At 35.3% G+C, this 27,514-nt stretch overlaps 1 protein-coding gene across 2 annotated transcripts in view; it reads left to right on the forward strand.

The window, feature by feature from the left end:
* LOC144436308 (GTP-binding protein Di-Ras2-like) overlaps positions 1–13,990 on the forward strand; it is a 35,599-nt gene extending 21,609 nt beyond the window's left edge. Inside the window, exons 1-2 of one of the 2 annotated variants that reach the window (XM_078125063.1) lie at positions 8,648–8,761; positions 12,270–13,990. In XM_078125063.1, coding sequence (XP_077981189.1) covers positions 8,726–8,761; positions 12,270–12,899 — 666 coding nt within the window. In that variant the 5' untranslated portion in view covers positions 8,648–8,725 and the 3' untranslated portion in view covers positions 12,900–13,990. Of the gene's footprint in view, positions 1–8,647; positions 8,762–12,269 lie in introns of those variants that run through there. The other variant, XM_078125061.1, reaches the window with a different exon arrangement.
* The last annotated feature ends 13,524 nt before the right edge of the window (positions 13,991–27,514 follow it).

The raw sequence follows: 27,514 nt of genomic DNA on the forward strand, positions 1-27,514 counted from the left end.
CTTGTCTCTGGTGGCGATTTTAGAACATATTCTTCCTAAAATAAACCAATAGAATCCGCGCAGATGTGGGTCCTGTCTCTTTAAAGTGATACCAAATAAAATCTATTAAATGTATAGTTTAATGTCAAATTAATGATCTTTTATATAAGAAATAATTACGTGACAAAATTTATTTGCTAGATCTAACATGTATGGTTTGTACCGAGGCAAAGTAACTTTGTAAGGTTGACTGTATTAGGCAAAAAATAAACGAAAATTGTGTGTTTCTGACAACCCGATGGGATCTAGGCTTGTTTAAGTAGACGATGTTAACATTTTTTTAAACAAAAAACGTTTAAAACGAAAAGATAAGAAATTCTTTGTCTTCTTGACCTTCATGCACGTCTGTTTTCTTTTCCCAGTGATGCCTGTGTATATTTCATCAAACTATCACAAGAGTATTCGTTTGGTTTTGGGTCGAAGAGATATTTTCAATATTTAAATAAAAACAATCAAAAATTAATGTAATATAAAATAAAATCCCGCCCTACCTACCCTATTTTGTGAGCCCATGTTATCGGAAACACACGATTATTTTTTGCCGCCTTAATTAGCACCAAGAAGGAATATTCAGTTGAATATTTTAGTTGATATTTTATGTTAGACCAAGTCATTTAGGAATGATTGAAAATGATGTAATTTGACATAGAAATAATGTACTTGTATAATGACGTGTTTAAAGTTATAAATACCATGCCTACGGTACCGGTATATGTTTATATTATGCAATCCATACATGTTTAGTTGAAAGGCTTCCGTTACGACACGGGCGGCAAGTTATTACGCACGCAATTAGTAGTTTGTACAAATAATAAGTGACGTCACATGGCCGTCAGAAACACACGCATCCGGATCCGAATTTGCCAAATTTAGATCAATCCATCACTCTTGTCGTTGGTGGCGCTGTATTTCAACTCTCCCTTGGTGACCGACATGATATCCTTCTAGCTCCTCAGGCTACTCGACCAAAGCTTCCTTTTATATATATAAAAAAGTGTCTAGCAACGATCTGTCGCCATAGAGGTGAAAAATAAAGAATAAGAAAGATGGCTCTATGTAATAACGTCTTCACTTACGAACCATGGGTAAATTGTTTTGGATGTTCAAATAATTTGATTCACTGTGTAGAATTCTCAAACTTAATTTCATCAATCAACGGTGCAATAAAATATCAGAGTCTTCCAACGGAAACTCTGGTATTTTATTGCACTGTTGACTGATGGAATTAAGTTTTGTTGTGAACTGTTTGAATTTTGACTACAGACTGTGCTAAAATGTTTTCGTCGCTTTGTATTGCATTTAATTCCTTTTACAACGATTTTTCCCTCGATGTGACTAACAGCCTAGTATCGACTTGTTATATCACACCATGTAATGTGATACTTACTGCATTTGCTACTTGTCTGATTGCATTTGATATCGAGGTCACAGTACTCAAAACTTCTAATGTCAATTTCCAAGAGGTTGGGGTCACGATATCCTAGCGATATCCGTTTATGACTCCAACGCCTATTTCAAATCCTGATAGCTATTTAATACACACTAATTCCTATTTACTCATGCTAATTACATGACAATTTTTCCGGCATGTAAGGAAAATATGCTATTCATTATGCCTAGCATATCGCAGCATAGTATTTCTAATCGCACAGAGTTCTCGAAATATTGCCAGTTTGGCTTCATTTTTAATACAACGTTACTGTAATAAACGATAAAACTTGATAGATTGGTTCCAGGCAAACGCCGTTCTAAAATTCCACATTCCCGCACGCTCTCAAAATTACCAAGACACGAATGCTACAAGTATCATAGTTTATCACGTACATCGCAAATAGACGATAGGGAGAAGTGCAGTAGTCACATCCAGAATAGGTTGCCGAAATAACCAGTCCACATATTCAACCCCCCATTTTCACCAAACTCACGACGTGAACAATTTTGGACACTCGATTTACGAAATCTAACGATATTAAACTTACGTACGCTTTAAGTAAATGGATTGATAAATATCATTTCTGGGATCCGTACCTAAAATATAGTTGATTTGAACTAAAAATTTACAGAAAAATTTAAAATTGTTTCATTTAATTTTGGAGGGAATGAGTTTCCTACTGTAGGAGTTAATTTGCTTGAAATTACTGAATTCTATAGCAGACTTACACGTTATTGAATTAACTTGTAAATCTAATTTGGAGTTTGCTTTGAAGCCTTAAAAACGTTAGCAGTGATGTAATTTGCCCAAGGCACAGCGTTCTTGCTATTGATTCTACAGTTTTCCTAAAATAATCAATGGATACAAGTGTTGTTATTTTTAGCTGTTATTTTATCAGCCGTTCCAGAAATCGAACGATGTAATCGTCACGACGGACTTGTTTTGAATCCCTTGGATCACAATTTTTATCTCATCACTCGTCAGTTGTTCTCAATCTACGATATCGCGATATCTCTGCACTAGGAGAACGACATGACTACGTGGACGTATGAGATGCGTGCGCAGCTAAAAAAGAAAACTGTTCCACTTTCCTATGACTGTACTCGTAAGATTGAACTATATCAGTATCGCACAGTCTCGGTACATTGACGCTTTCTACAAAAGTGCCCCATATAAAGTACAACCTACATGTATCTGATCCATTAAAAAATCGAACAAATATTATGTTAACGATCAAGGAGAAAAACTATAAATTTTAGCAAATGTACCATTATTTTCGTATAATAGTAGACGGATATAGGAAATAGGATTCAATACATTTACGGTAACGTATTTACATAAGTCTCAATAAGTAACTCATTAAGTCTGTATTTAGTATTGATACGAGCCTTGTATAAATTTAGATACCGTCAATGAATATATGATGAACACCTGTTCAAACTGTTGAGTTTTGGTAATATTTCATGTAGTTTTCCCACAGCAGTTTCTTGCATGACACAAGGAACACTTGTCACAACCAAAACCTACGTTCTATTCCCGCGAGTTTTGCATAATTCATATAATTACGCCTACCATCATCAGCGTTATCGAACGCATGTCTATGTTCCTATCATTTGGGCATCTGCATTGATATGAAACTCGTTAGATGTTTCTTTATATAGTGTAGCTAATATTGTTTCTGTAATACTTGCATCTATTAAATCGGACTTGTTACAGTTTCAATACCATGTTTAAGTCTAAAGATACAGGCAAAACGGATATAAGACAAGGCGCTGCTTTGGGTTAAATCGAAACTCTTTCTTCCAGAGGCGGATATAGCAAACTTTGGAAATATTACGCTCAGATGTACACGTTTATGTAAGTGTCGATCTTTCATTATTCTGTCTTTCAGTCATTTTACGTCAAATTTTCACGAGATCGGTATTTTACATCCGATTTTTATGAAATATCGGGCTACTGCGTCGGTACAAATCGATTATGCCCCAATAAGCTGCAGCTGTGGAAAATGGAGATATCTAACGACCGTAAAATCTATACCGTGATGTCGCATGACAGCTAAAACCATATAAGTTCGACCCTACTTCCGTAAAATGACCTATCAATGTAGTTCACCTGCTTCGTAAGGCCATCATACAAAGCAAGGCTGTTACAAACTGTCTTCGAAATCCATCTCTCGGGTGTCAAATGTAATATTTAGTGAGATCGTCATCAATTATTGATAATCACAAACCTCCTTATCAACGTAATTGTAAGAACGAATAAATGCAATTATGCTTTCATCCGAACCTGACTAGTTCAAGGATAATGTAGATTACTTTTAATATGATATAAAATATAATATAATATAGTGTAATATATATCCACTTACTGCAAATGTAAATTAGTCTAATTCAACGGCTGGATTACATTGTAAACTTGGCAATGGCTGGATTGCATTGTAAACTTGGCAATGGCTGGATTACATTGTAAACTTGGCAATGGCTGGGTTACATTGTAAACTTGGCAATGGCTGGATTGCATTGTAAACTTGGCAATGGCTGGATTGCATTGTAAACTTGGCAATGGCTGGATTACATTGTAAACTTGGCAATGGCTGGATTGCATTGTAAACTTGGCAATGGCTGGATTGCATTGTAAACTTGGCAATGGCTGGATTGCATTGTAAACTTGGCAATGGCTGGATTACATTGTAAACTTGGCAATGGCTGGATTGCATTGTAAACTTGGCAATATCATGATTATTGATAAATTTATCTGTTAAAAAATCAACATGGATGAAAAAATAAGTATAACCGTCGTAAGGAGTTTGATCCTATGCCATACGTGTCCGTTTCCGACAAAACGAGATTAGTCCGTAGACTTAGAAAAATTGTTAATTAGAACTATAACTTTTGATGAATTTGGAGAAAAAATAATTATGCAGACATTTGCTCTGAACAATTGTTTAACTTACAATTCAATAACATAATTAAGTTTAATCAAATAATAGTTTTTTTCGACGCCGTCTAAGCCTGTATAACGTTTCAGGTGTGGTCTAAATGATTTTTGAAAAAAGTGCAAATGTTCCATTGATAAAATAGACATTGCGAATCGTGTACATTTTCTAACGTTCGTTCTTTGATAACTGTAAATACGTGTATACTGGCATTTTGACGTAGCATCGTCTGATACACAACGCGTGTTGCTTCGAATCACGTCACTATGACGCTACGAGTATAGAACACACATAAATACACGCATCTAAACCTCTCTATTGTTATCGTTTGTTATACAACTGTGACACTATAGTTTTCAGGTAATTGTGTTTTATATATCTCGGTGCTGTTGTCTCTCACCCACGTTCCCTAATTGGCATTGTAACGCAATTGTGGGAGTGATTGACTGAAACCTAACGAGTTTACTAAGACTCTTCTTTAAACCTGAGTTGATGTGGTTTGTTCTCTTAAGTACCTGTCCTCGTTTATTATTTATTGACTAACTAACTAACCTCACTAACTAATTCATCTATTTCATCAAATATCCATTCATCTTTCTATAAATGTTGACAAAATAAGAATTTGGTCGCAATAGTCAAATGCCAAAATGAGTATTTTTACGACGACTGTCTGTTACTAAGGGCCATTTTTGTTCGCACTGTATATGACAAGGACGGTCAGTAATCTTTCATTACAGCACATGTGCAATGTTTGAAGTAAATTCTGGTCTTTCCATTTAGATTGTAGTGACATTACGTTACAAAATGACCTGTAATGTCCATTAATATTGTGATCGTTTTGATTATTTTTGTGTATTTTGTGGCCTGTCGTATAGCGTAAACTACCTCAGATAAGGTAAAGAGTTATTTGCCGTGTCTGTTGTCATAGCTACGTCCCATAGACTTAGGTATACTATATTTATCAAAAAGACAGTACGTGACATTGGATGTACGAAAACATTCTTCAATATTCATGAGTTTATCGCGGATTTTTCCGTAATTGTAAAAAAGTGAATGATCTAATCGATAGCGCCCCCTATAAAACATAACAGAAATTGCATGGTTCACCTCGTTTTGACCTTCAAACCTGAAATATAACTCTCAGGTTGAAACGTTGCTTACTTCACGATGCATAAGACCAGCATGACTGTAATACTAATTTGTGAATTCTTTTACGGTGCTATTCCATTCAATGAACATCCATCTATCATGAAAGAATACCATACATTTAACTGCTCATAATCTAAGACATTATTGTGGTAATGTCAGATCTGCGAATGTTTATTTTAATCATCGAATCATCCTTATTTCAGCTGTACCGTTCTCCTGGCACTAATTCGTCGTCATTATCCGTGTATCATTTCTCATTACAATTAATATTTGAAAATCAACGTTAGACCAGATCAAACTTTAACATGATTCTTGTCTTGTTAGGTGTGATTTGACTGAATCCGACAGTGCAAGGAACGTCCTACACCCCCGACTCACAGCAGACGATTCAATAATTTATATTTCGATCTCTGCAAGCTGGTGAGGAGGTGGTTCTGAACTTTATAAGTTGATAATGTCAAACCTATTAATCACCTTTGAAATGAAATCATGATATTTGGTAGGTGTGAAAATGGACCCTTTCACGGAGGGTCATCAGCATATTGATCAGACCTTTGGGGGTATCACATATGTATATCTCCAATTTATACTCGTATTCAATACAAATTTCCATCGATCTGTTTCAATTCAGTTGTGGTGTGTTCTGGAGAAAAATATCTCTCTGACCTTCTTCATCGATATACTCCACAAAGACAACCCCGCTTCTCCTCTGATTCTCGTCTTCATCTTCTTCTTCGTGTTCAAAGGGTATCTACAAAGATATCCCTCACACTGGCCTACATGGAACAATCTTCCTTTGATCTAACATCGCTAACATCCGTTCGTTGCTCGCCCAGGTCCTATTTCTTTAAACATTAATCTCAACCTTCTCAGTTTGCCTAACTTATCCCCTTGATTCAAAGCTGTGCCTCGGGTTCTGCTTGCAGAGATTAGGTATATTATAAATATTCTATGCTAACCGTGCATCCCGTTCGTTGACTGTTGATAAAAACAAACTTCCCTATTCTGGCTTAACACAGTCGTATGGTCGTTCAATTACAATTTGATTCTAAGAGTAATGATTTTAAAACGACGCTCTCTACGGCCAGATCAGAAAGGTTTTGTATTGTTACTATTGTATGGCGATACATCTCAACAGCTGGATGAACATTATCATTGACCTATCTATGATTTCGCTAGTATACCAATATTTTGTGAAGAGTCTTGATTTCGTTGGGTTATGTCTAAATTTCAGAGGTGCGATCTCAATCCATTGTATCGTTGAAATTTGGTACCAATAATGAAATGAATGGTTTATAGTTCCTTCCGATTTTAATTGTCATTTCAAAGGCATCGAGACTGTTGAAACATGATTGAATTGCAACCATCATCAACAAGTACACACACACACACATATACATACACACACACGCACACACACACACACACATACATACATACATACACGAATACATACACACACATACACACGCGCGCGCACCCCCCCCCCCCCCACACACACACACTTCTCTTTGAACGGACCGACCCATTTTAAAGGTATTATGACACATAAATTTTAATAAATAGGGTACGTCACTCTAACAGTAATACACCTGACGAAATCGTCTCTATCTCCGTTGTCACCAAATGTTCTGAGTTGTGATACCGAACACTTAAAACTTTACCAGTACCAGTATTATTGTAAAAGAGACACGTGCACGGAGCTTGGAAACTAAGTCACGTGGACAAAGTAATGACATGGACAGGATTATTATCCTAACGGACGGGCTGGAGGGGGGGGGGTAGAGGTGATTTTTATTTCCCCAGAACAGCATATCATATTGATAGGTACAGAATTCAAATTCTTAATAAGCTTTAGAATGGCATATTTAGTACATTTCAATCACTAAATAGGTTTATTTGTACATCAATTTATCAGTGTATTTTAATAAACTTCAAAAAACGTGATCGTTTTGATTATTTTTGTGTATTTTGTGGCCTGTCGTCTTTGTTTCTAAAAACACAATTATTAGAATATGTTATTGACTGCACCATCCCACACCGTTATGATGACAATATGACCAAGGAGGCGTGGTTTAATTTTTCCCTTTTATATGAGATACTGTGTTTTGTCTATTCATGACTGTTTGTTGTTTCTTTTGTCCACACATACGTGGGATAATGGCCTCCAGATGATACAAATCATTACTTGGTATTATTTGTATCTACATGTCTACAATGCATTAATTATCACAATCATAAATTGATGTATTATTATCACTAGACCATAGTGTTTACAATGTGTCTGTTTTTATCACACAAGTGTTTTGGTAGTTTTGAACAAAATGTTTACGTCTATATGAAGGTACATAACGTCATACACTTCATTTGTGACGACTGGGGGCACATGTATAATAACAAACATGGCATGAGGTCTGGAGCTACTACCAACGTACTCTTAAACTCGGTTGGAATATTAAGAAAAACAAATTCAAGCAATTGTGCAGAAAAATAACATGAGGGTTTGAGCAGTACACATTTTTCCAGCGGTGTGTGTTTATTAATCGTCTAATTTTACAATTATCGCAAGTGGATTACTTAAAATTGCATGCAGTCCCTCAATGACTTTAGTTTTCTACGATACTCCATATGGTGATGGTATACATAGTAGTGGATTCGCAAAATAACAAATGTTAGATCCCCTCGTACCGAATGGTTTCTTCCTAGTTGTGCGCAGAGCCATAAGGTGAAGACAACACGCGATGTGTAGTAGACAGTGTATTCGAACGATGGCTGTGACGAAATTAAAACCTACGTAATGACTATTTGGTCACAAATCTCTTCACAAATTAATGTAGTACTTTGATAGCGTCAGTAATGGTTTTCAGACAATGTTTCGTCAAATATGAAAAGAAAACAGCCTATGAAATATATAACTAACCGGAAGACAACATATTCTGCTATACTGTCCCTCATCAACGCTATGCTTCGTCTGTTGACCGGAATTAATTGAAATGGATTAGTCCTGTGACGTAGCGCCGTTAGCATAATTGCTAAAGGCTTGTCTTTAGCGGTGTAAACATATTCAATTCCATTCACACCGGCAACATTTCTACCTACGACTTCGAGCTGACAACAACTCGTCTCTCCCTATCTCTTCAGCGAGAAAAATTCATTTACAATCGTACCAAATGACTGTCACCAAGACTGCGACGTCTTCGTCAACAGTAGGTTTTGATTTTTACTTTTATTTCAGAGCTTTCATCTAATCAGTTTATTCATTGTTGACAATTTTGAACGAACATGTAATTTCATATTCCATCTACTACTAGTATTTGAGTGTCGTACGATTCACGTATAACTCTTTTTAACTCTTTCCTTTTGCATTTTCGGCTCCTTGCTAGACGCGATCTTTGTTAACCATACAGTATACAGTATGAATTCGCTCAATTTAGCTTTCAATAAATTAACAATTTATTGCTGAATTAGTTTGATCGACAAGTAGTGTCAGCTTTTCGACAACGAATGGTCGTGCATTGCTAACAATGAAAATTCTACGCCGTCGGTAATTTTTCTTGAGTAGACGCTGGTACGTGTGTCTTTACGAAATCAGTACATACTCTCCGTACATTCTCCACATACGTGCTTATCAAAACCTTGAAAATCATCTTTAGTGTACTGAACACAATCTTTGGAACTCTTACATCAGCTGCTCAGTACATGCTTGTCTCACAATTCGGCTAAGATTTGTTCAGGTTCATCGATGTGTACGCCAACACATTTCAATAACATGCCTACTAATTCATTATCAATAATGGATATTTGAAGATGATGAATAATTTAGAACTTGATCCTCCATTTTATCAAATGAATAATTTTCTTACGATTGTGTCAAAAATACGATATATCTGATATAACGATCATCCTGATAGCAAACATTTTGTTTTTCTCACGTTAATAGAAATAAAAACTCATTTTACTCGACCTTAGAAAGAGACGTGCAACATACACAGTAGCTATTATCATGATTATACCGTAAATTATTAGGTACATTTACATAATTACTGAGGTGATCGTCATTCACAAATACACTATGATTGATGTTATAATGGTCCGTTGATGACGCACAGAATTTTAATTGCCAACGTTTTGCCCACTTCAAATGTCTTATTTCAAAATGGTACTGATAAAATAAAGAGTTGCCATGATAAAAAAACCTACACAATTGGCAATCGCTAACATTCGCTATTTTGACCCATTTTGTTCACTGAAAGAAATTATCTGATAGTAGACATACATTTTAATATTGTGTTAATATCTATTATCTCTGTAAAGCCTCTATTTTTAAACATTTCTAACGAGTTCTTATTGATTGATAGTGATTCATTGTACTATATGTATAATTGTATATGTTTATGATATTAAACAGAGGAAATACGTCCTAGCTTAAGAAATGAACACAATTGTAGTTCTAAGTTATATCGTTGTAATGGGTATGTGTCAATGTATACATCCTGGTTGACGGCACTTGGTATCTTGGCGACCATGTCGTATTTCCGGGACTGTCAGCTTTCAAAAGATATAGTCAGTGGAAATGGGGGCTTAGAGTAAGCACGTAGTCTAGTACGAATGGTAAACATTTCTTCAATATTTCCTTGCCGTTTTTAGGTTTTATGACACCACTTGGTAGATTTGTGTAATTTGACTGCCTTAATGCATTATGTACATGTGATATGATAAGAACTCGCTACTCTTTCAGGCCACGTGAGTAATGTGTTTTACTGATTGGTAATTTCAATATTCGGCAATTTACGTCAAGTGTGATTCCGGTGAGAAAATTCCGGAAAGCTGACTTACACAGAGTTCTACGCAGAATAAAAATTTAAAAAAAAGAGATTTTTCTATAGTTGGCATACCACATCAATATTTGGTGTACATAAGTCTATTGGAGTCGATTGTGTATCACATTTCTCATGATACTGATACTGGCACGAAGGAAATTAATGAGTCAATTTGTGACGTAAAAGCATAATCTAAGCCCTCAAAAATAATCAATATACGACTTGCTCGCTTACAATACCACATCAATAACTCTAAAACATGTCAGAGAAAGGAAATCTCATTTCGTGAATAAAATTGCTCCAAATGAAATCAACATCCGTTCAGTTTAATCAGCGTGTATGTTTATTTCCTTGCTGATGTATGTATCATTCATCGATATCATGCTCAAAATCATGTGGGTTATGAGAATTTCTGAAAAGAAAGTCGTGACGTGCTTCATTTACTGAAGAATAGTCATCCATTGAGAAATCAAGTCGATGTACTCTCACAAACGGCACGTAGAGATGATTGTCAGTGTTGACGGATTGGATAACTAGAATCCCAAGGCTACCCAGACACACATTGTCATCTTTAATATACTAGCGAAACGAGAGAGAGAGAGAGAGAGAGAGAGGGAGAGAGAGAGAGAGAGAGAGAGAGAGAGAGAGAGAGAGAGAGAGAGAGAGAGAGAGAGAGAATTTATCATTTTCAATTTACTGTGACATTTCACATAGTTTATAATTTATTGATGCTTATTTAACAAGACATAAGCCAAAGTCCATTTGTGATGCTTAAAATAGTCGGTGGAATCGACGAAAATGGAAATTATTGATTTTCTCAATCATTTTACCATAGCTCAGTGCGATCAATTAATTAACGTTATATCAGGTAATGGTGTGCTCTGATTAACATATGCAAATATTTATCAACCATTTCATAATTCCGTCAGTTAATATTTTATCTAAAATGTTCAAATATTTGAACGAAATAAGGTTTTAAAATCTGTAAAGATTTCAATCATTAACAACGAAAGTAGAGACAATCCACAGTGTTCTTTGCAATATGATGAGAGAAGAACTATCAATCATATTGCCATGGTAACGACAACTTCAACTAAATATGAAATCGCAACATATCAACATGAATAGGGATATCGATCTTTTTTTTGCTTTTAATAAATTCGTGAATATTTTGTAATATGAGGTTATAGGATAGCTATGAGTTGCTATTCTTAGATGCTCTAATAATGACAACTTTTCGTAGCATGTGGGATTCCCATTCTTACACCGATGTACACTTGAGATATTCCGTCCAAAAAAGGCAGCATTTTGACATCAAAGGATGTAGTATATAAACTGAAACCTCGTTTGTCTTCTGTTAAGGTCGACAGGGGTCCACTTAACACCTCGGGATAACGGTTCAATGAGGGGGAGGGAATTAAAACAAATGAAAACGGCAACAGTGCGAAAAATCTTATCTGACTTACAGCAGTTCTATATAGCTAGTTTGTTTTGCAGAGCTCCGTTTTTAGGTTATAAGCTTTTTGAATGTTGTTTTCAACAGCCCTTTAATATTGATGTGGCCAGGGTCCTTGAAATTCAATTTGGATGTCTGAAGGAGTTCGGTCTAGACGTGCTATTTTCCAGTCGTTCTCTCTGTGTGTAAATTGATTTCTTCCCAACAAATCGAAAAACCTTGAAAAGAGACACAGAAATTTGGTGTCATAGTTTTTATCGACATTCGAAGCTTGGTAATAATATGTCCATGTAAAACAAATATGACTTGCAACCTAATACACCTGACATTTCAAATACTTTGGTTTTATTGAATAATGGATAAGAACACCCCTGTTTTTAAGTGTAACGTCGCGTCGCAGTCATACTAACGTTGCCTTATTTTCTATATTTCTTACAGTTACCAAAAGATCGAAGTATTCGACTGAGAGTAATGCCGGAACAAAGCAATGACTACCGTGTAGTGGTGTTTGGCGCTGGCGGTGTCGGCAAGAGCTCGCTGGTCCTTCGTTTCGTGCGGGGAACCTTTCGTGAGAGCTATATCCCAACGATCGAAGATACATATCGCCAAGTGATAAGCTGTAACAAGAACGTGTGCACGCTGCAGATCACCGACACGACTGGGTCCCATCAATTCCCCGCAATGCAGAGGCTGTCAATTTCAAAGGGACATGCATTTATTTTGGTTTATTCCATCACGAGCCGACAGTCGCTTGAAGAGCTTAAACCAATATTCGATGTAATCTGTGAAATTAAAGGTGATATTGACGGAATTCCAATTATGCTTGTCGGGAATAAATGTGATGATGCTTGTAGGGAGGTTTCAACGAAGGACGGTGTGGAAATTGCTAAGCAGTGGGGGTGTGCGTTCTTAGAAACTTCGGCAAAAACAAACTACAACGTGAAAGAACTATTCCAGGACTTGTTGCAGCTAGAGAAAAGAAGGACAATGAGTCTCCAGTTGGAAAGCAAAAAATCAAAATCCCAAAAAAGGCGCGAAAAATTAAAGGGAAAGTGTGTCGTCATGTGAACAGTAATTATTCAGAAATAGATTCGTTTCTTAATAAATGAAGGAAAGAGACTTCCGTTCGACGTAGCCAAGACATTGCTAGTGACAAAATGCAGACTGAACTGGACTACATCCGGTTACCTTTCGAATCGCTCAAAATGGTTACGTGGAAGGCTGATACTCAGCTGCCATTGGTTGAAAGTCACCGCCAGGAAAGGGGTGTTTCACTCACTCACGAAGTTGACGATGCCGGATGCTGGTTGTCCGGATTTGATACGCATATATAAACTTTGAACTATTAGTTGAGAAAATGTATATAGTGCCTATTTACATACATACTTTATAGAACTTTTTACCAAGGCATTTGCGTAATATTGTAACAGTATGTGAACATCTCCAAAGCATATTTTGAAAGGTTGCTTTTCATTGTTTTTGTCCAGAATAATGGTAGAGAAAACTGAAGCCAATTTGTGATGTAATCAACTTTAAATGAACAAGTTGGGAAGTAGGTTGAATTGGAAACAACAAATGAAAAATGTAGGATGTCATTGTTTTGTAGCTATAATTCGAACGACTGACCACGCGGGAAGGAATGCTTTAAAATATAGTCTTGTTTCAACTCTGAACTCTAAGTGCCTTTTTACGGTAGAATACTCGTAGAGTGAATTTTAGGCGATTTTTGTCCATTGGGATTATGTATAGTTAGTAGAGTGAAATTCGATAACGTTCACTCATCTCCCATTGTCTGTAGTTGCTATTGTATTGTGATGCGTTATTTCATCACTTTCAATTCTAAAGAGTAAATGCATCGTACTGGTATCGGAAACCGAGATTAGCCCGAAAGATTCCTATCAAAGGAATGCATCCGATGTTTCAAAGACTATTTGATTCCTAATCAGATCTGTACATACAACTCTCCAACTCAATCACACTAGTCCTGTCCAATATCATGTCGTTGTTTATTTGTCACACTTTTTGTTGGTTTTGTTTCAGTTATGCCTGACATTTGAAGTGTCTTGTCATAATAAAATGATTGCAACGAATCTTTCCATAAACTATCACTTTTATGGAAATTCATTTACACGACATTGTTGTACTTAATATTCCTGAACGAAGGTGAAATATACAATATTGTGGAAAAGATAACAGTTCAGATTGTGTCACTCTGTTTTCTTCCGTATTGAATGTTGTACGGTCGCAGTATGAATGGTTTGCATGACATGGCTAAGTTGAAGCATGGCTAAGTTGAAGCCGTGCAGTGCTATGCCCAATATTATGACAAGAGAGAGAGAGAGAGAGAGAGAGAGAGAGAGAGAGAGAGAGAGAGAGAGAGAGAGAGAGAGAGAGAGAGAGAGAGAGAGAGAGAGAGAGAGAGAGAGAGAGAGAGAGAGAGAGAGATTGAATAATTGACGCTGACGTTTTGGTACAAAGACCTGACGCTGTATTTACAAAGTCAGACTCCGAGGGGATTTTTGTTAAGTTCCCTTCAGTCACGTACCTCCTCCGCATACTTATTTTCTTTTTAAACTCTCCTTCAGACTGTAAACATTTTGAATTAGCTACGCTACCATCATCTGTACGAAAAGCACCAAAGGCTCAGAGTGTTCTCAGTGAAAGACCCTTCCCATCCACTTTATGCAGAATTCTACGACCGTCGTATTTCAAGGAGTGGTAGATACCGTACTCCAGCAGCTAAAACCAATCGTTTTAAATCGTCTTTCGTCCCATCCGCTATCTCAGTTCTTAACAGCAATCACTGTCGTTCTTTTTTGTACCGTGCTGCTGTTTTTAGTATGCTGTGTAAAACACGTTCCGTAATGCTATCTTTGGTATACTTTTATTTTTGTTTTTCCTGCAAGATCTGTCGTTTTAATTTCCCCTAGTGGGATGAATAAGGTAACTCTGATTCTGATTCCGATGTGTATGTTAACGAAATTTATCAAAGATGGAATATATGTATTTTTAAATTATTTTTAAAAACGGATAAGACAAATATTTCTAATTTCATTTAGACGTATTTAAATTTTACCCATCGTGAAATATTTTTGGTGCCTCATAAAAAGTATTTATCAAGGTTTGAAAAACTATTTCATATACAACTACTGAATTATGTCATTGACAACATTATCGCTCTTTGGCCCATCCCAACTCCACCAAACCTCACCCTACATTACCCTACCCAACCACCATCCAACCCCAACTCCACCCCACCCCACCCAACCACCACCAAGTCCCACCCAACCACTACCCAACCCCAAGTCCCACCCACTCCACATTACCCCACCCAATCATCACCCAACCCCAAGCCCCACCCACTCCACATTATCCCACCCAATCATCACCCAACCCCAAGCCCCACTCCACATATATTAACGCCGCATTAGCTATAACATTAAGTTGGGTCTTTATTGATAAAGAAATAGTGAGTGGAGATATACCAGACTCACTTTGGTTACCAAGCTTATTCTGCACATGCCCATCCAACAGTTTGCGCAGCATGCACACAAGTGGCTAGGTAACTGCAACTATCATAAAAATGGCCTTACAAATGAATAACATACGTCATGGAGAATTGTCTCACTTACTACTTCATTTTTGCCTGGCTTTCAATTTAATATGCAATATACATTTCATAAACCGGGATATTCTGTTCATTTCAAGTCATCCTGTTTAATAAAGCATTATTTCAGGTAACCCCTGATTTGACATAATTTTTATTTTAAGTTCCAATTTAATTCTCCCATCATACACTCACTTCGATTCCGATGTATGTGAATGCAGATTTGGCACAACATACGAAGGGAACATAATGAAAAAAAAATAGACAATTATATATCACGGGAAACATATTTAAGAGGCGGGTGGTAGAAAACTTTAATAAATAATGCACAAATTACTGAAAAATCAAAATCTAAAGACAAAGAAAGTAATAACAATGAACACTTCAGCATAGGTTTGATGGTATTTCTGTTTCTAATAAAACATTTGTCTTACACTAGCAGATTAGACATCCATAATGATATGACCGTCTAGCAATGAGAATGAGGTCGGAGCTAAAGTGTAAGAGCCGATCACACAGAGGACGAGTGCCGACAAAAGAATATATCTACAGTCACCCTCTTATTGTACATCAAGCGACTCCATTAAATTTGTATGTTTTCTCAAGTTACATAATGGTCGGCGTGGCTTTATCTCAACACACGTGTCGAGACACGTTGCCACAATTATCACTCACAGATCGATCGAGATTTCAACTTTTTTTCGTGTTGTTTCTTTTACCAAAATAAGGTAGAGGTAGTTGAAAATTCAATAAAGAATATTTACGTAGGTAACACATTCTTTCTGAAAAACACGCATATCACATAAAGATTAAAAAAAATCTGATTTGTGATAATTGTAAGGTTATCAAGTTTTACTACTCCTCAAACCCGACAAAAATCAACTTATAATACATCACATCTTTTGTTTTATTCTTTTGCAAAAACTAAGACCACATAATGCATGAAATTACATCATAGTTGCCGAAGTCTCTTTGTCTTGTCTCGTGGTTCAGTCTGACATTTACTGCTAGGTGTTCATACAAACTTTTGGTAGAAATCACAAAATGCCAGAATATATGTAAGTGCATTACACAGTACAATATGTTACTCACAACACACACACACACTCTCTCTCTCTCTCTCTCTCTCTCTCTCTCTCTCTCTCTCTCTCTCTCTCTCTCTCTCTCTCTCTCTCTCTCTCTCTCTCTCTCTCTCTCTCTCTCTCTCTCTCTCTCTCTCTCTCTCTCTCTCTCTCTCTCTCTCTCTCTCTCTGTATCTGTCTCCCCCTTTCTGTCTGTCTGTCTGTCTGTCTGTCTGTCAGTCTCTCAGCTTGGATGTTCCTTAAAGTGGCCATATGGATGAAAATTTGGTATTTATTTTGGATTTTTATTTGATAAAACAGCTTCACTATGTTTTTCTACTTGAAAAAATAATGCGAAATAACATATACCAAGTCCATGTTCACATCTCAATAAACGGCAAAATATTAAACAATGTGTAAAATGTTTGTTATTGTACGTACAATAACAAACTTTTTACACTTTGTGTATCTTTTTGCAATGTTTTGAGTTATGAACATGGACTTAGTATATGTTCTTTCGCATTATTTTTTCATGTAGAAAAACATAGTGAAGCTGTTTTATCAAATAAAAATCCAAAATAAATACCAAATTCTCATCCATATGGCCACTTTTTAACTTCTTTTTAATACCATATTTCTGAACATTTATGCGCCGAAAGAGCACAAATAGTTGTCTTTGTAGCCTAAAATTGTATTAACGACGAAATAATACACGTACATTAAAGTATGAATGTATTACATTCAACAAGTAGTTACCAATTGGGTAGTCAATCTGTACAAAGAGTTTGAACAGGTCAATTCCTTTTGTTCTAACCATTTACAGGTCAGTCAAAAATGTGCCAATTACTATCTCCTCCACCAAAAATCACTCATATCTGAATGGTTTTTTTTTTACAAAACCCTGTACACTGGTGAGATTTGCTTGAATTCAAGATGCTTCACAGAGAGTTGGGGATGAAGTAATGTACGACATTGCAGCTGACCTTCTTTGCAAGATTTCAAAGTGGAACTTATAAGTTACCAAGGTCCTAATTGTGTAAGTTGATAGTCAGCTATTATAAAACCAGAAATGAGCTCGACTGGACTTTCCTCTAAGCCGAAAAAGTCACTCCACCTCACTGATGGGTTTACTAAAATTAATGCAATATAGCACACGTGCATAAATGTTTGAAGTAAACTTACAAACTGAAACTGTGTTGTTCGAAATTATTGGCAGCGCTTTCTCCTAAAACTTGAAAGATGGTCATATACAAGTTGTTTATAACAAATGTAGAAAGTCATCCAGGGACTGTCTATTTATGAAAACCAATAACAATACCTAAATCACTGTGCTTGGAGAAACATAATGTCGAGTATCGATTTGAAAGTCGTCGTGTATATGTCTACTTCCAATGTTTTGTGATAACAGCTGACATAGAAAATATGGGTCAGGGTATATCCTAGTCAGTGTAGCCAGCCGAGTCTAGGGCAATTGAAGTCTGAAATACCATTCTACTTTTGACTATAGCGTACAAGATTATTTTCCATTAAGTCAAACTTTATGTTCATTTCGACATCGCTATGTTGAAGACTTGGCTTTGTAACTGTATACAACGATAAAATGTACAGTTGAGATGATCGCTTATCACATTTCAACATGCATGAGCTGCAATTACAGCAATCATGTTATACTTGGGGGTGCGATACTATGATAACCAAGCTGTGAAAAAAAGATGAATTATTGTTTGCACCGATGTATCACTAGTAAAATGACAACAATAAAATAACACAACACGACGATATTGCTTTTATAGTCATTGCGATTGCATTTAGTAGTATGATGATTGGATATATTGGCATGGTGATTGAGTATAACGACATGCCGATTGGATATATTGGCATGGTGATTGAGTACAACGACATGCCGATTGGATATATTGGCATGGTGATTGAGTGTAATGTCATGCAGATTGGATATGTTGCCATGGTGATTGAGTGTAATGACATGCAGATTGGATACATTTGGCACGGTGATTGAGGATAGTGGTACGGCGATTGGATATATTGGCATGGTGATTGAGTATAGTGGTACGGCGGATGGATATATTGGCATGGTGATTGAGTGAAAGGACATGCTGATTGGATATATTGGCATGGTGATTGAGTATAGTGGTACGGCGGATGGATATATTGGCATGGTGATTGAGTATAGTGGTACGAGTGAGTAGCGAGTGAGTGAGTGAGTGAGTGAGTGAGTGAGTGAGTGAGTGAGTGAGTGACAGAGAGAGAGAGAGAGATCGTTATGCTCCCAGACTACTAGTTGTTTTTTCAACATTTTATCGTGCGCTGTAATGAGAGTTTTGCTATAAATGTCAAAAACGTAATTGTTCTATACAAAAATGCGTTCTATTTATCTTGTGCATGAGACACTGAGAAATTACAAATGAATTAGTTCAACCGTCTCGTTGTCAGTCATATACATTATATTGTGTTATTCCAATCAGGGATTAGACGGTTCAATCGATCCGTTGCGCTATACAATATGTAGATCATGTGAACATAAACATATGCAGTATTGTGTAAAATAGCTTGTGTCTGAAATATGACATCCTCACAGATCCCCTCGTTGCACTTCGTTGTTCGCTCATAGACAGACATAGACAAACTACATCCAATACTACAAGTCGAATACATGTGCTTTTCATCACGATAAACTTGCTAAGCAAATGATACGACATACCTTATTGCATTGTACGTCTAGTGTCATCCAACGTCATATTTTGAAATACAGACTGTATTATTACCTCTCTCACAGAGAGATAATCTGATGGTGGTATGTCTGTCTGTCTGTCCGTCCGTCCGTCTGTCTGTCTGTCTGTCTGTCTGTCTGTCTGTCTGTCTGTCTGTCTGTCTGTCTGTCTGTCTGATTGTTTGCCTGCCTGCCTGCCTGTCTGTCTGTGTACACGAAATCTCAAAAACTACTTGGCTGATTGTATTTATATTTTAACCATATTTGCTATAAAATCTAACATTTTGCCTCATAACTCTTGGAGTTTACCAATACCCATATTATTAAAATCATGCTTTCATTCTTGTTCTTGACCTTTGACCTTAATATTTAATCTGTTTAGTCATATCAACATAATAACTTACACTTTCAACTGTTCGAAGAAAAGGCAACAGTAATCAAAACCACATTAGACTTTTGATCAGTAATGTGGGTGAGAGTTGCGAGTATTTTCAGCTGTACAACAATACGTGTGGTCAATAGTTGGTAGAGCTAATGATGACTATTTATGTAGTGTCATAACACAGCAAGAATTGACATTTACAGTTTATTTTGGATATCGCTGTTTGAGTCAAAACGTCATCCGTCTGTTCCATCCCACCGCCTAACGATCGCAGTTTGAGTCAAAGCACATTAGATTGTTCTTCACCATTTTTAGAATGTTCTTCACCACTTTTTGTTTAAAAAAACACTGACGGTGTGCGTTTTTGATTTTCTTTAGATTATACTTGTATTATTTTTGTTCAATAATTGTCAAGAACAATTGAGCCGAATGAAGATTTCATAGATAAGCTAGAAAGAACCACAAACGAGTCTGTGACAGTTGTTAACGGAATCGAACGGACTGCAAGACAGTAAGAAAGAAAGAAAAAACGGTCCTGACAAAAGGCTCATACATACAACTTTAAGGATCGCATTTATGACAATGTACTAATGCACTTCAAGCTTGATATGAATATAAGTTTGGTTATGTTAGGTACTATGATTATATAACGATGCCAGCAATGATGCTTTGAGGGGTTGTATAAAGTATCACGACATGGCATGATGTTTTGTCTATTCTTAGCTAAAGCATTTACCATATTCCATTAATATTACACAACTCTAATCCAAATCAATGAACATAGCGAATGCTAGGCAAGGATTTAGCAGACTCGATAACCAAGATACACCCCATTTCAGACACTCTTTCAAGAGATGGTACATATGACATATTGTTGACATCTTCCCACGATACTAATAAAACCCAGGTTTAATATGAAACATGTAGACAGCCTGGGGTCTATATGGTACTTTCAGTAGAGTAATAAGTTCATTCCATTCAATTAAAAGTAAAGGTACCTGGGGCTGATTCACTCACAATCACAAATATACAAACACATACACCCACACAAATACACACACTCATGTATGTATGTATGTATGTATGTATGTATGTATGTATGCATGTACGCACGCACGCACGTACTTACGTATGTATGTATGTATGTATGTATGTATGTATGTATGTATGTATGTATGCATGCATACACGCACGCACGCACGCACGCACGTACGTACGTACGTACGTACGTACGTATGTATGTATGTATGTATGTATATGTGAGTATATGTGTGTGTGTGCGCGCGTGTGTGTGTGTGTGTGTGTGTGATGTTTGTGTCCTTTGCATATAAAAGTACGTGCGTGATTGCATGCATATGTTTGTTATTTAAGCCTGTATCTGTGTGCCCACGCAACAGGTAAGTCTATAATAGCGAGGAATATGTGATTGGATTGATAGAAAACGTAGTCGTGGGAGGGTGCCTGAACGTTGACCAGTGACCATAAAACCTCGAAGCATATAATTTATTTCTGTAGATATGATTTGATTCATTTCATGTTGATATGTCACTTCTAGTTAACGAAATATTTTAATTCATCGAGAAATAATTAATAAATTATAATGTCAATTTTTCAAATTGAAATTTTTTTTTATTTGTGTTGAACTGAATGCAAATAAAGATATCGATGTTGGCTTTTATATAAAGTAATGTAATTTCTGCTCCGTTATAAATCTATATATCCAGGTATTCAATTCCAAGGCACTAAATGTATATACATACACTAAATTCAAAATCTTGTTGACAACTGAAAACAAATAATCGATTTTCTAAAGGTCGCAAGTTGTTGTTTTTCTAGTAAGGAAAAGCATGTGCTTTATCTTTTAAGTAAAAAAATGTTCGATATGCCAAATTTAGTTGCAATGTGGATCAAAATATCCAAAGAGTATAGATCTGAACAGCGACAAAGTCTTTGAAATGTCAACCTCTCCACATGTTTAGTCTACTTATGCTGCAACCCAAATTCGATGAACTGGGGGCATACTTTATCTTTTAATAAGTGTATTATATAATTATTTCTAATACTTTTATAAGATGAACGTTCTAGTAATACAGTGTGAATGACCTTTAATGTGAAACAAATGAATATGACAAATCAATGTTGGTGGTACTAAAACGTTTAATTTAGTGACCTGGTGTTCTGTAGGAATATTAGCTAACGTAGGTAGATTGTATAACTACTATTTATTTTCAAGTGGGAAGTTTTCAACGTCTGAGATGGTAAACGATAAGTCTAGAATATTTTACTCTTAATGTAGACAGGAAATAGACCATTCGATGGCAAAATTTGGTTTTAACTTTAGACAATCGATCACAGTAGTTATTATTTCACTATTGAATGGTAAAGGAAATTTCTAAATATATATCAGCGCGGAACTGTGATCAATTACAGTAGTATTGAACTAGATTATCATGAGAGATCTGCTTCTACAAATTTTCCCTACAAATGTATTAGAAAATATATATGTATGTATGTATGTATGTATGTATGTATGTATGTATGTATGTATGTATGTATGTATGTGTGTGTATGTATGTATGTATGTGTGTGTGTGTGTATGTATGTATGTATGTATGTATGTATGTATGTATGTATGTATGTATCTATGTATCTATGTATCTATGTATTTCATAGAATGATTCAAAAGAATGAGACCAATACAATTGAAAACAACACGAAGCACAATTGATTTGAACTTACAAATCTCAAAAACCGATAACAGAAATAACTTAACCTTTACATAAGCAAACACAATAACATGAACACTAAATCATTCCTCAGGGCTTTTGGTAATCAATACGATAAAATAAAAATTCTATATGCTCACTAAAGCTGTAATCGACACTGTTTTTTACAGATGTCTAGGTGGTATATTTAAAGCTAAATATTGTGTGTTAACAAGTAATAGAATTCCTTTTATAAAGCAGAGAAACATCTTGAAAGAAAATAATCGTTTACTGTCTGCTCCACCAGTGGGTTTCAATTACACGTACAGAAGGCGGCCTGCTGTAATTGCGATACAGTCTTCAATGATGGCCAATGCATATGTAAATTAGAGGATGTAGAAGATGAGAACCACTTTCTTTTAATTTGTTCAGCATATGATCAACTTAGAAGTCAATATAGATCGGAGAATGTACGCAACCAGCTCAGTTACAATGGGTGTATAATATTGAGTAATTTCTATCAAGATATCTGGCTCAATTTACACGTAAATATGTACACGCTATACATACATGATATATGCTGAGAACATCTAAAATAGTATAGCCTATGGAATTCATTTGATCTATAAGCAGATATTTCTCCCTTTTGCTGTCTGTACGACAGCAATGTTATTTCTCGGCAGTAATTTTCTGCACGTGGGTCACTATAAATGAATATTAAATCAGTCTTTTATTGAACTCAAGAGCTTGTGTTAAAAAAACCACAGAAATACAATATCATATTCTTACATATAGTATACAAGGATGCATGCTCAGTCCACTGTTATTTGTGTTATTTATTAGTGAACTCCAAAAATGAATCACAACGTCAGAATACTCAGGAATCCAAATTGATGAATTGTGTGATCTTTTCTACTAATGTTTGCTGATGATATTGTATTGTTTTCAAATACTGTCTATGGCTTACAAAGACTTATCAACATTTTGCAATGTTATTGTTTGAAATGGAAACTTAAAGTCAATCTAGACAAAACAAAAATAGTTGTATTCAAGGGAGGAGGCACCCTAGCCCAAAAAGAACCAGATTTAAACTGAATGCCTCCCGTAAGGGAATCACTAATTATGTAAATAACTCATTAAACTAAAAAACTATGGTAACAGGCTTTGTTTTTTGGACAAGCATGCTTTCTTAGGTTAATGTATGTAAGAGTGTATGATACTGCTTAATTACTGAATATCATTCATTATTCAAAATACTCATTAAAGGAAAAAGTTGTAGAAACAAACTTCATAGGACAGGTGCGTATTATTATGATGTACGTATCATATTATACGAAATTTGAAGCTTGCATTTTTAAGATACAACCTAGTTACCTAAAATCATTAATTATGCAAATTTGTCATTAAAACTAAGCTATATAAAAGATTTTATACGACATATCCGCTTTGTTATGGTTAACGTATGTATGTACTAAATTGTATTGAAATTGAAGTATGCAGTCTTAAGATATAGCCTAATTACCGAAAATCATTAATTATGCAAATTATTCATTAACAATGTAAAGTACATCAACTAACTTTATAGGACATACACAATTTGTTATGGTTAATGTATGTACTGAATTGTATTGAAATTGAATATGCAGTCGTAAGATATAGCCTAATTACCAAGAATCATTAATTATGCAAATTATTCATTAACACAGAAAGGTACACCAACAAGCTTTACAGGACATATGTGATTGTTATGGTTAACGTGTGTACTGAATTATATTGGAATTGAAGTATGTATTCTTAAGATATAGCCAAATTACTGAAAATCATTAATTATGCAAATTATTCATTAGCACTGTATGGTGCATCAACAAACTTGATAGGACATATGTGTTTTCTTATGGTTAACATATGTACTAAATTATGTTGAATTTGAAGTATGTATTCTTAAGATATAGCCTAATTACCAAAAATAATTAATTATGCAAATTATTCATTAACGCCGTAAGCTACATCAACGAATTTTATAGGACAAATATATGTTGTTATGTTGAACGAATATACTAAATTATATTGAAATTGAAGTATGCAGTCTTAAGATATCGATATTGCGTAATTAGTTGATTTCATTAATATGCAAATTTCTCTAATTAAACATTAACAGATCTGGCTCAAAACCTAATCAGGTCTAGCTATTACCCTAAAGATTATATATCCCAATTTCATTACAATTGAGTCAGCCGATGTTTAGAAAATGATGACACAGACACACAGACAGACAGACAGACAGACAGACACACAGACACACCTTCCCCTTTTAATACCTCCCGTACCCTTACCTGAGGTAAAAATGGTTCTATGATGGTAAAAAGATTGCCTGTGTAAGTTACTATAAATACCTTGGAATGTTATTTTCATGTAGGGGTTGTTGGGGTAAGGCAGTCACTACTCTCGCCCAACAAGCAAATAAAAATATGTAAATTCTACGAAAATTTCGCATGAAACTTAGAAACCTTTCTCTAGCTTTAATCCTTAAACTTTTTGATGCTATGGTGAAACCAGTTTTAATTAATGCTTCTGAAATCTGGGGTTACAAAGAGTACTTGAGTATTTAGAGGGTGCAGTTAAAATATTGTCGCAAACTTATTGGTGTTAGAACAAATACCTCCAGTAATGCGATGTTGGGTGAATGTGGTAGAATACCTCTTTTTGTTGATTACATATTAAACGTTGTATTAAATATTGGTTAATTTTGATTCACATGGATAACTCAAGGCTTCCCTGTAGGGCCTATAAAATGTTATACAATTTGGACAGACAAGGTAAAATAACTTGGGCAAGTCATGTTCGCAACTTATTGCAAATATATGGTTTTAATTATGCATGGATGGCTCAAGAGGTTGCCAATCAAGAATATTTTTTGTCATTATTTATGTCTAGAGTCATTGAAGTAGCACACCAGGAATGGCATACTGATATTCAAGAGGATAAAACACTTTGTCACTACAGAAACTTTAAGTCACTTTTAGAAATACATTACAGATTTACCAGACAAATATCTTATTTCGGCTATTGCACGTATTAGATGTGATAGCCAACTGGTATGTGTAAAAGGAAGACAGTTGAATATAGAAAGAAATGAGAGGATTTGTAAATTTTGCACTAAAAGTGAGGTAGATAATGAATTTCTTTTTATTTTGACATGCCCCTACTCTGAGGAATTACGAACCAAATATATTTTACCCCCTCATCTAGAAAACAAAACCTATTACACTTTTATTAAACTCATGCAGACAAAAGACAGATATGAAATTTATTTTCAAAAGCTTTAAGAAAAGACAAAATAATAGCGAAATATAATTTTTGTTTTGAATTGCTACCTATGTGTACAGTGATCTTATTTGTGAAAGTTCTTTTTTGTCAAGTAACCTTTGAACCTATGAAGTTTATGAGGCTGTGAAATGTAACGAAAGGTCAGTGGCCTAGTTTATGCAAATAACCCTTAATTGAAAAAATATAGCATACAACAACCTTGCCTAGTTTTGCATCCAAACACATGTTGATATACGGAAATAGTGGTATTTGCAATATAAATCTAGTCTCAGACTGAAGACTGAAGGTTGTTTACACAAAACAATAAAGAACAAATATTTTAATCCTTATTCAAGGTTTTGATTTCATTTTCTATCAAGTTAGTGGATAGCAATGAGGTTGAGTCGATTGCTACAGGGGTGAACGTGTGGCATTGTGTAGTAATATTTTAAAGGTTTCATAATTCGTACGAACAAAGGAGTAATAGATGATTTAGATTTTCAAATACCAAAGAACCTAGTCAATATTATTCAAAAATGTAGTACAATACAAAACGTCAATGTATTTTATTTAGTCCTAAGAAGGAGAGGGGGGGGGCTATCATTTTCCACTGAATTGAGACAAATCAATATATCACTGCATAACACAAAAGCATTAGTATATCGAGATTCCACTCAAGTGTGTAACTCCATGTAATCACATGGAAAATTTCTTGTAACATGGTGACCTTTGATCTTGCTCTTTAGGATATCACAATTAAGCCATTTTTTGCATATCGCAGATACTTTGTAGCTTTTATGTGCGACCATTGTTTTAACTCGTGTCTGAAGGAACAATAACAAAAGAAATATATACACATTATTGTTGGTGCTCATATCACTATTTACTGAATGGCGGATTTACAGTATAACTCAAAACATTAATACATATAGACTACATTAATATACAGAGCCTACATTCAAATGTCATTCATTATATTATCAGTAGTAAACTTTCTGTCAAGACGTTGACTTTGACCACCATCTTTTATGTGACACACACAAAATAAATATCAATCATATAATTTTATTATCATGTATTTACAAACCCATCACTTCACAATTTTTACTTTATTATAATTCAGTGTAGCTTGTGTTTTTAATAGAGTTCGATAATCAACACCCTAGTTCAAAACTCTTGCCCCAACAATTTAATTGGGCAGTTTCACGGATTGGGTGTAATATATATGGAACATTGTAAATCCTTCTCCATGGACGTGAGTCTCGTTTACCTTGTTACACCTTGATAGCTATTTAACCCTAAAACCTGTCTAGAGGTTAATGTTGTGAAAGAGAACCTCTACTTTCATTGGTATTTCTAAAATGATCGTATTATCAATACCTTGAGAAACATTACTTAAAATGTTAATAGCCGTTTTACGATTAACTATGTTATCAGGTAGGTCTTGATAACGGAAGGTTGACGACAATTGAGATTACAAACATTGTAGCCTTTATTCAAGGATCAGTTTCTCATTATCATGTCATTGATGTAGGCTATGGGGTTAAGTGAAGTTGTACAAGGGTAACTATCTGACATTGAGCAGTAGTATTTGATAAGATTAATTGTTAACTCATACGAGAGGAGGAAACACATGTGATTTAGTTTATCAGGTAGGTCTCGAGAACCCACTCTTTGTATTCAATGATGTTGTAATATTCAACTATTTAACAAATTCAAATTAAGAAAGTTACAAATATTTATTACCTTAGATAAATGATCCAAATATGAACGTCAGCTTTGATAGCGATCAACTACTACATTAAAACAACATAACAATCAGTCACGTTTGATACATGGAACACACGTGTTTCTTGTTATTCGAACAGAAATAACACCTCGGACTATATTACAT

The sequence above is a fragment of the Glandiceps talaboti genome, chromosome 6, assembly GCF_964340395.1.
Source record: "Glandiceps talaboti chromosome 6, keGlaTala1.1, whole genome shotgun sequence".
In the NCBI taxonomy this organism is placed as follows: Eukaryota; Metazoa; Hemichordata; class Enteropneusta; family Spengelidae; genus Glandiceps; species Glandiceps talaboti.